This window comes from Maylandia zebra, linkage group LG5 (assembly GCF_041146795.1).
Source record: "Maylandia zebra isolate NMK-2024a linkage group LG5, Mzebra_GT3a, whole genome shotgun sequence".
NCBI lineage: Eukaryota > Metazoa > Chordata > Actinopteri > Cichliformes > Cichlidae > Maylandia > Maylandia zebra.
The window spans coordinates 20,930,539-20,941,424 of NC_135171.1; the positions used below are offsets into that span (position 1 = coordinate 20,930,539).

Here is a 10,886-nt window from a genome sequence, read left to right on the forward strand (position 1 = left end):
TTCCTTTTTAAAAAAAATCCTCTTTACTTCCTTTACCTCTTCCTCATTTAGCTGTTTGTATTAGTTTTGGTGTTAGTTTTAACCTTTTTAATTATTAAAGGCTGAACAGATAGTTAGTTTAGAATAGATAACCCATTAAAGAATTTACTGAATCGAGTTGAATCTCAGTCATAGGCATCTCAAAGCCTCATGATTAAGGTTCAGACAACCCATTTGCTAATGAGTAAAATAAAGGACAGCTTCCCTATACATTTTTAAATGTTTATTAGTGTTGAGTAGCTTGCTCAGCATCCTTTCACAGAGTTCCCGGTTTTTGTGTTTCAGTCTAGTTTCTATTTTTATTTCAGTTAACCAAAATACTAACTAAAATTCACGGTTCGCTCTTTTACGTGACGTTTTAGTTAACTATAATAATCTTACAGACAACCTGGTTTTGTTTTTAAAAGAAAAGAAAAACAGAGAAGAGTTTTTACAACCTTTTGGTCGTATTGTACTGTTGAAGTGACACCTGCTCTCGCGAGATCCCGCTTGCTGCTGAGTCGCTTCTCTCGGAAAGTGTCGTGAGACGTTGATAGTAGAGGACTGCTCGGCTAAGGTAAGTGAGGATACTGGCTCCACCATCAGCACGACAAAAATCCATGTAGTTCCCGGCAGGTGATGAAACTGTAGTGGAGCAGATGTCTGTCCGGTGGGGGATGTATTAAGCTCCGGGTAACAACGAGTGACGGCTCGCTAGCAGCCGGATGCCCGCTGAGGTGATGAGCGGACGGATGGATGAATGGGGCGGATCAACACGCTAGCTACGGTCACGTCTAATCGATTCCGCGATTGAAGCAAACTAGACTGATAAATAGAGTTATTATAGAAGCGATAATTCGGGGGGGAAGGCGCGACTTTGTGCAACTAAGCTTGGGTAACGACGAGAGATTTTACAGGAGCCCCGTGTAAGGGTTACCTAACGTAGCATTCCGGGCTAACCTGAGTCACTGGCAGCTGAATGAATTCTATCAGACCGGCACATCGCGGCCCTTCGCCCACCTAAGATCACCATTTAATGAAATATGCCGTGTTTGAACCTGCGGTAGCTGGATGAGGACAGGAGCTGGTGTCAGAAACAGCAGCAGGGTGCCGATCGTGTTCAGCACCATGGACAGGGCTGCGGGAAGTCCTCGTTTACTTTTATTTTCTAGTCTTAAATTTCACCTTACTGAGCCTGTTTACTCGCTTTCTGAATAGCTGTCAGCATAGGACTGTTTAATTACTGCACTTACAACATATTAAAAACTAGGCATTGGGCAGCTCTTGTCCACATTAAAAATAAACATACAATCAACAGTGTTTGAGTACCTTTTATAGTTTCATTTGATTTGTTCGTCTTTGGCTTGTGTGACCTTACTTGAATACTTAGGTGGTGGAGTGTGCAGAGCATATTTTGCAGCCTTAGAAAAGAAATCCCACCTGTGTTGAGTATTTTTAGTTATTTTTGTCCCTTGAGTTGTCATTTGACTATTTCTACTTGCTGTGTCCACCCTGAAAGAAATATCCTTCCTCTTGCTGCTTTCCCTGAGGTTATCCCTCCTTTCCCCTTCGTGCTGTATAGATTTTACACCCACCTAGGGCACTTTTTTAAAAATCATTATTTGTGTCTGATATGACTCGGTGTAAAAGTAATCTAAAGGGAGAATTTTAGTCATTTGTCCCTGGTTATGACCAGATGGCTTTGTTATAGATGTGTTCAAGCCACGCTCTGTAATATAGGACATTTTTCATGTGCTTTAAGGGCTTGGCACCATTACAGGCTAACATTTGAAGGAGAAAAAAGCATCAGAAAGGGTCTGAACAGATTGTGCTGAAGCCTGGAGTCATGGCATCTCCATCACCCGCTCTGTGATAATGACTGTGGGCGAGTAACACAGCTTTGCACCTGTCTTGCTGCGTGCATGTAGAAGTGAGATTTCTCTGGCTTGATTTTGTCATTTTAGTGTTTGAGAGGTGAGAGGAGGAGTGAGCCAGAGTATTTACTGGATTGTAATTTAACAGACTTGACAGTTTGGCTCGTTAATCATTCTGTCTCATTCCAGCATGTTAATAATTAAGACCAGCATGATTGCTTCTCAATGTCTGTTTCTTTTCAGCCCTCCTAAAAAAAAAATCAATCCCCGCTGGACAACTGACACTTTGCAGAAAGGCCTCAAGCACTTAAACTGACGTTTAGGAACATCGTCTGAATCATGGGGAACATTTTTGGGAATTTGCTGAAGAGCCTCATAGGGAAGAAAGAGATGAGGATCTTGATGGTGGGGCTTGATGCTGCTGGAAAAACAACGATCCTCTATAAGCTCAAACTGGGGGAAATAGTCACCACAATCCCAACAATCGGTATGTGAAAGCAGCTTTCTACTCGCATCAGCCAACAGTGGATATGATGTTTTGCTTCACGCACTGTGTGACCTCTTATTTCAGGGTTCAACGTGGAGACAGTGGAATACAAGAACATCAGCTTCACTGTGTGGGACGTGGGTGGGCAGGACAAGATCCGTCCTCTCTGGAGACACTACTTTCAAAACACGCAGGGTGAGCGGAGCTAATCAGAGGGTCACAGCAACATAAATGCTTGCATTTCTCTTCTTCTAATGCAAATGGTTTATTTTGTTTCTTACTCTTGCCGCTGCAGGTCTAATCTTTGTGGTGGACAGTAATGACAGAGAGCGTGTGAACGAAGCGCGAGAGGAGCTGATGAGGATGCTGGCTGAGGACGAGCTGAGGGATGCCGTGCTCCTCGTGTTTGCTAATAAACAGGCAAGAGACTCTAGTGTTACGTATATTCATACACATAGCAGGCTCATAGCAGAGGGTGAGCCCCCAAATACCAGCTTCCTTATCTGTGTAATTTTAAAGCAGTTCTGGAAATTAGGTGGCATTAAATTATAGTGTGAGTTGTAATCATTACCAGGGTAGTAAAAAGGTAGTAAAACAGTCATTGTGACATGAACTAATGGGTAATCACAGATGTTACTAGTCACATTAGTGAGGTCAGTGATATTTAGGTGCAGACTTATAATTAACATCATGTGATATTCCACATCGAGAAAGGTTTTCACAGGAGTATTAGGGAGCAGTTACTTTCTAAGCTCTAATGTCTTAAGACTACTCTCTAATGAAGCAGGAATATTATAGAGCAGTTTAGAGATTAGTTACTCTGTAATAATACTATTATTATATGTTATAATACTATTGTTATGCTTTGTTAAAGAGCTCTAATATTCCTGTGTTTTCACAGGACTACTCTTAGACTCTACTACAGAAAAGTTACTCTCTAATACTCCTATGAAAGAAGAAGACTTAGAGAATAACTACCGTATTTTCACGACCATAAGGCGCACTTAAAAGTCTTAGATTTTCTTCAAAAAGTGCGGCGCGCCCTATAGCGCGGTGCGCCCTATGTGTTGTAAGGAGGACGTAGTAGAGAACACCATGAGAACGTTAAAGGGTGAAGTGTGGGCGTTGATCGTATATACCGGGACAATCGCACATACCTGTATAAAAGAACAGGTATGTGCATTATGCAGGACATCGTTGTTTTAACAACCCTGAAAATGGCAAAGAGACACGCTTACGAAGCACAGTTTAAACTGAAGGCCATCAGCTACGCGGAGGAACATGGAAATCGAGCAGCGGCGAGAGAATTTAAGATTAACGAATCGATGGTTCGCAAATGGAGGAAGCTGGAAAACAAGCTCCGGCAGGTCAAGAAAACGCAGCTGAGTTTCCGCGGACATAAGGCGAGGTGGCTCGAGTTGGAGGAAAGACTCGAGCGGTGGATCATCGAGCAAAGAGCGAGCGGGAGAAGCGTTTCGGCTAAAAGCAGTTTCACTAGCTGAAGAGATGAACATTGAACATTTCCAAGGAGGTCCGTCTTGGTGCTTTCGTTTTATGAAACGGTGCCATTTTTCCATCCGGACCAGGACTACGGTAGCGCAGCAACTTCCAGCGGATTATAAGGAAAAGCTGGCCATCTTCCGCTCCTACTGCAGCAAACACATCGGCGACAAAAACATCCAGCCCAGCCACATCACAAACATGGACGAGGTCCCGCTCACTTTTGACATCCCGGTGAGTCACACTGTGGAGAAGAAGGGGACCAGCACGGTAGCGATACGCACAACGGGGTATGAAAAGTCTTCTTTTACTGTTGTGCTTGGCTGCCATGCTAATGGACAGAAACTGCCACCTATGGTGATTTTTAAGCGAAAGACTTTGCCTAAAGAGAAGTTTCCAGCAGAAATCATCATTAAGGCAAATGAAAAGGGCTGGATGGATGAGGAAATGATGAAAGAGTGGCTGAGGGAGGTGTATGAAAGGAGACCAGGTGGTTTTTTCCACGCATCACCATCGCTCTTAATCTGTGACTCTATGCGTGCCCATCTCACAGCCGATGTGAAAAAACTAGTGAAGCAAATGAACTGTGAACTTGCTGTCATTCCGGGAGGCCTGACAAAGGAACTCCAACCGCTGGACATCGGTGTGAACCGCCCGTTCAAAGTAAGGCTGCGAGCGGCCTGGGAGCGATGGATGACCGGTGGAGACCACAGTTTCACTAAGAGTGGAAGGCAGCGCCGGGCGAGTTACGCCACAATTTGCCAATGGATTGTAGATGCTTGGGCTAACATGTCTGCTGGCACTGTTGTTCGAGCTTTCGCAAAAGCCGGCATCGTTTCCGAGGAGCCGCACGGCACGGAAAGTGACTCTGACGGTGAAGACAGTGAACCTGGCATGTTTGATGGAGATTTAGCGCAGCTGTTCAATTCAGACACAGAGGATGAGGACTTCGATGGGTTTGATTGATGATAAAAATGTGAGTACCAAACTTTGTTTTGCTCCTGCTTTATTTTTAAATACGCACACTTGTATGCTTGTGTGTTGTTGATGATGACGATTACCGGCAATAGAAATGTGAGTAAGGTACCGAATTCAGGTTTGCTCCCGCTTTATTTTTAAATACGCATACGGTACTTGTATGCGCCCTATGGTCCAGTGCGCCTTATGTGTGTGTTAAATACAGTAAGGGCACACATAACTGAGACTGCGCCTTTTAGCACAGTGCGCCTTATGGTCGTGAAAATACGGTACCCCTCATACTACTCTCTAAAGCTCCTGTGAAAACACTGGAGTATTGCAAAGTAGTAATAATAATACTCCAGTCAAAATAAAACATGCAGAAAATTCATCCACGCAGAGATGGAAAGCGCAATTTTCTCTCCTCACTGACCCGTCTGCTCTTTGACAGGACTTACCAAATGCCATGAACGCCGCAGAGATCACAGACAAGTTGGGCTTGCACTCTCTGCGTCATCGCAACTGGTACATCCAGGCCACCTGCGCCACCAGCGGCGATGGCCTCTACGAGGGCCTCGATTGGCTGGCCAATCAACTCAAGAACAAGAAGTAAGAAGAAAACTGGAAGAAAGCATCCAGCGACCACACCCATACCAACTTTTTATTTCTTTTTAGGGATGAGGGTGCGGGTTGAGCACCGAGGTTTTTGATTGATAAAAGATTCTGGGTCTTGGGTGGGGGCGGCGGGGTGTCAGATTTAGATTTTTGGTCTGGTCCTTCTGGTTTTCTGTGGTTATAAAAAAAACACATTCTCATGTTCGTATCTAACCAGTCACTCACAGACACACACAGAGACACACACATATGCACACTAACAATAAGCAATCACAGCAGGCACTTGCTTTTCCTCCGTCCACCTCTCGTCCACCAATCGTCTTTAGGTATATAATGTACTGTATGTTAGTCTCTAGGTGCTGTGTCGAGTCACATGGGACTCCAGCAATGAGTCCAATCTGTCTTTGTTGATGTATGTTTTCCCGTTGTCAGTGGTCCATGAAAGGAACTGTTCCACGTCCTGTTTTTTTTTTCTTGTTTTTGTTGTTTTTTATGTCTTTTCCTACAGAGTTCCAGAGCCATGTTTGAGAACAGTCACATCTGGCAGATTCATGTCACAATGATTAATATGATTGCTTTGCTTTTCCTTTTGACTTGCGAGCGTGTACTTGAACTCCGCAGCCTAGACAGTATTATCCCAAGCAGCTCTCTGACGTCTTTTGATATCTGTGCCATGTTTCTACTCCCCGTGTGGCAACCCGAAGCGTCGAAGCCGCCCTTTTTAAATATTTTAAAACGCACAACACTCTTTCTCAGTTGCCTCACCTGCATGCATCCTGCCACCACTGTTGGGTACTTCTCCATCCAGAGAACCGCATAGATGTTATTTGTATGTTTTCCCCCCTCATCGTGTTCTCGCGCCGTTTACAGTAGGATGCGCAAAACTATCCGAAATCACCACTTTTAGTGCAGTTGGTGGCAACATTTGCTCAGAACAACAACAACAAAAAAAAGCCAACAAAAAAAGCGACTAGTCAGCTTTATGGTCTTTTTAGATGTGAAAACAGCATATAGCACATTAACTCAGCACAGATGGCCTGTGCTGCTTGTCTATACGAGTACTCGAACTGCGTCAGGTTGCTCTTGCTTGTGTGGATTTTTTTTTTTTTAATTTTTAAAAAATTTGCATACCGGGGGGGGTGGGGATGGGGAGGGGGACGATGCTGTAACTGATAACTCCGTATTACTGAATGTGAATATTGTTGATGAATCTATAAGTGGCTGTAATGATGTTTATCTGACATGCCATCATTTCAGTGATGTATCTGCATAAGTCATGCAAAACGAAGCAGGGTAACCGGATTGGTATGTCGATGTTGTAGTTTGCAGAAATTCACAAACCACCAACTTTCCGAACAGCAGACGGGATTGCGGCGTCGCCACTGATACCAGCAGAATCCGCAGACTCCTGTCAATGAAACGATTCCTTTGTGCCACACATGGGTACTGCTGCCACTCATATACCAGTCACAGTGCAACACGCTGTGCATCCGCCCTACCAACTTATCAGCACATATCCAGCATCTGTTGTAACCATGAGTTAGATCCTTTGGTTTTTGTGGCCTTATATTCCGATTGATTTCCTCTCACAGAGTTTGGTTTCATACTTACCAGTAAAGAATGATTTATTCCTTATTGCCCTCTAACGGCAGGTTTCGCACCACAGCTCACTATGGTAAGGCAAAGATTTCGTCGTATAATGTGTTCTTTTGATTTTTGCCCGTATACTTGATTCATATTTGGTGGTAGATTTCTTCAGTTCTCTTTGGGGTTTAAATGAACTTTGATGTAGACTGTGTCTGTGAAACAATCAGTGCAGAGAAATAAAAGATTCTGATGATTCATTCTGTACCGTTATAGTTACACAAGTAGATTTAAAAAAAAATGTTGAAGACCATGTTTCAATGCTGAATGCATGGAGACATCTGTATGTGATGTAAGAAACCAAAATCCTGCTGTATTACGAATAAACCCATTTTCTGAATGATCTGTCTCATCAGCTGGGAGCGGGAACTAATAGGCTTCATTGCCACATACGTACAGCTTCTTCTTCTTGTTTTGGCTGCTTACACAGCACCATTTCACCCTGGCATTTTCCTTTGTCACACCAACTCTTCTGCACATCCATGAATCTTAGCTGTCTTTGTTTTTTTTTCTCTGGCAGCTTCATAGTCAACATGCTTTGTCCAGTACATTCACAATCCCCGTCTCTGACTTTGTTTCCAAGCTGCTCAACCTGACCTGTCCCTCTGATGTTCCAATCCTGTCCATTATGGTCACTCCTAGTAAAAATCTTATCATCTTCAACTCAGCTTTCAGTCCTTTTCTCAGTATCACCGTCTGTAAACCGTACATGGCAGCAGGTCTCACTACCACCTTGTAAACTACTTCCTCTCTTGCTGCTATTCCTCTGTCACAAATCACCCCTGACAGTCGTCTCCACCCTACTCCACCCTGCCTGCACTCTCTTCTCATTCTGCACTCACCTGTCTTGTGCACTGTCCATTATCTTGGATTGTTGACCACGGTATTTCAACTCCTCCACTTCATTACACTTCACTGTTACACCTGCCTCTATGTCTACGTGACAAATGTCTTGCTGTGACAGGCTCCAACCAGGAGAGGACACTGTTCCACAATGATATCTGTTCGGTCAAAGAGGTCCCAAAGCATTAATCAAATCCATTAAAAATTGAAAGGTTTATTTGTCCTCTGAGACACCCCTGCTGAACAACATGCAGTAGCTGACATGATTTTAATTGTTCATCTCAGGCAAGATCGGTTCAATCTTATCCAAAAGAAATAGAGATGGTCATAAGTGCGTCCATTTCCTCTAAATCAGACTATTGCTACTCTTTAAACACATGCTTGAGCCAGCAAGAGCTACTTAGATTAACGCTTAAGTGTGCTGCAGCTGGACTCCTCAGAAATAGATATATATGCATAACTCATACATCACAAAACATATGGAATAATTCCTAAATCTGCGGTGAAAGGGGAAATATACTGTCATGTGAAAAAGGAAGTCCACCGTTTGTAGAGCCACCTTCAGCAGCCATAAGTCAACGTAACTGTTTTCTGTAATCAGGGTCTCGTTTTGTCGTAGAGCAATTTCAGCCCACTCTTCTTCTTTTTTTTTAATTTAAATTTTCAGTCCATTGAGGTTTGCAGGCATTCATTTATGCACAGTGTTGTAAAGGCTCACCTTTCAGCACATTCACTTGACCAGATGCACCTTGTTTCTTTTCCTCACCTTTGATTGGGTGTGGTGCTTGCCCTTAATTGCACTCACCTGTCACTCGTTATATAAGGACTGCAGTCACCTACAGCTCACTCTTTCTTCACTCCCACATGGGGCAGCAGCTGAGGTGAGTTTCTGTTTGAGTCTCCTGAGTTTATGTATTATTTTGAGTTACTTAAATCATATTTTATTTCCTTTCAGAGATGGCAGTCCATGTGTCTTTCCTTTACTGATTTGAGAATAAAAGGAGAACCCTGTGAATGATTGATGACTGCTTATTTTCATTCTAATCGGATGAGCCCATGATGATGACTACTTAAATCCTGAGCCTTCCTCCAGAACACACAGCTCCCTTATTTTCAGGCATTCTGTTGTAGATTTATTGCTGTCCTTGCAATCATTGTCCTATTGTGTGATTTACATGTTAGACAGTCTCACTGGCCTCTAAAATACTTTGGTACACATGGGAGTTCATGGTGGACTCAATGACTGCAAAGTGTCCAAGTCCTGTGGCTGCAAAACAAGCCCAAATCATCACCCCTCCACCACTGTGCTTGACTCTTGGTATGAGGTGCTTGTGCTGATCCTGTGGTTTTTGCCAAACAGAGCACTGTGTATTATGCCCAAACATCTTCACTCCAAAGGGATGTTTGAGAGGTCTTGTGGTTTATTTAGATGCAACTTGATGCTAACCCGAGCCCTGCTGCCATGTTCTTTATCCTAGCAACCTTTCCAAACAACCTCTCAGCCCGTGTCTAACTGTAGTTTCATATCTAACATGCTAGCTGAGTCTTGTAGAGTTTGAGACGTGGCTCTTGGGTTCCTTGCACCCACTTACCTTTCTGAACTTTTAACTATGCATATGCCCAATGACAAATATTGACATATGGAAAAAGTGCATATTTAGGAGCTGAACATTTTAGTGGTGTGTACAAAACAGTTTAATGCACTTTTTCAAGGTTTGCATCAGGTGCAAAATGAGTCCATTTACTTTCATTACTCTCAGCTTTGCCCTGAAGCACCAACATACTTCAGTTACACTTCAGTAGTTTTCTGTGAGATTTTTCTTTGGTAAAACAGCCTGAGAGTAGAGTGTTAATTTGAGCATCAGGTTCCATTAAAGATGTTCAAGTCTTTTAATGTTTCTCTGAACTTCTGTTCCTAAGCAGGCAGCTTCTGTGAGGAGAAAAAGGAAGGAAATGCTTTTGATAATGATTCCTGTCATTGGTAAAACATTAACCATTTGTTTTTGAGTTTCCTTCTTACCTTTAGGCAGGGGGGAGAAAGAGAGGTTATACATGTGAAGAAAAAACAAACTTGCATCAATCAGTGTGTCAGTCTTTGTTTTCCACTGAAGTTATTTTGCATGGCAGTGTGTGCATGACATGAACTGGAGGTTCAGGCAGAGCCAGTTTCCACAGAGCTGTTCAGCTCGCTCATCCACTGTAACTGGTACACGGTGTTTGCGTGAAGATAAACAAGATGACAACAGATATGTTTTTGCTTTTTGTTACAATACCTCACATTAGTTTGGTTTAAACGTGCAGCTTGACTTACTCCCCTGTACTGAAACTATTCAAGAACTGCCTTTGTTATACAAGCATTTAACAAACTTTGCAAGGAGTCCCAAGTACAACTGTAAAATCACGCAGGAGCAATGATATGATGCAGCAATAAAAAAAAAAAAAAAAAAAGAAGCAATCGTACATTTTCAGACTTTGAGGAGGTCAAAGTCCTGTTATCAAGAAAACAGATGGAAGAAACATGCCATCAGATCATATGTGGAACATGCAAAGAAGCAGAGAACAAACTGAAGACGTCAATCTAAGCATTTGTTGTTTTCTGTAGCAAAGGAATATAATGGGAGGGAGTGACTTGCATGCACTGACTGTAATAATAAAGCTATTTACACGCGCAGGAAAACAAGACGGATAAATAAGGGCTGAATTTTACGTGATTTAACGAATGATAAAAACAACACAAACTTGTTTGCCTGAATAATGTTGGGGACTTTACCCACTCAAAGTCTAGCTACATTTAATCACTTTACAAATTATGATAACAGCAGACACACACACACACACACACACACACACACGTTTTGCTCCCGCCCACAAAAATCAGTGCTAGAGGAAAACAGCCGCTCCCGCTACTGATTGGCTCCGCGGTGCGCTCCAATCACCGCGATGTAGTG

General features: G+C 42.9%; 1 protein-coding gene across 1 annotated transcript; it reads left to right on the forward strand.

Moving 5' to 3' along the window:
* Positions 1 to 486: 486 nt before the first annotated feature.
* On the forward strand, positions 487 to 7,435 carry arf3b (ADP-ribosylation factor 3b). Its single transcript, XM_014408949.3, has 5 exons — positions 487 to 595; positions 2,136 to 2,379; positions 2,464 to 2,574; positions 2,675 to 2,799; positions 5,288 to 7,435. Exons 2-5 carry the CDS (start codon positions 2,232 to 2,234, stop codon positions 5,447 to 5,449), a joined length of 546 nt encoding a protein of 181 aa, XP_014264435.1. The 5' UTR covers positions 487 to 595; positions 2,136 to 2,231; the 3' UTR covers positions 5,450 to 7,435.
* Positions 7,436 to 10,886: the final 3,451 nt, after the last annotated feature.

What these genes read in the sequence shown, in the direction of transcription:
- arf3b (XM_014408949.3), top strand. Translation starts at nt 2,232, where the DNA reads ATGGGGAACATTTTTGGGAATTTGCTGAAGAGCCTCATAGGGAAGAAA. An exon ending in CTACTTTCAAAACACGCAGG is followed by an intron (nt 2,575 to 2,674) that starts GTGAGCGGAGCT and finishes TTGCCGCTGCAG; the next exon opens with GTCTAATCTTTGTGGTGGAC. An exon ending in TCGTGTTTGCTAATAAACAG is followed by an intron (nt 2,800 to 5,287) that starts GCAAGAGACTCT and finishes GCTCTTTGACAG; the next exon opens with GACTTACCAAATGCCATGAA.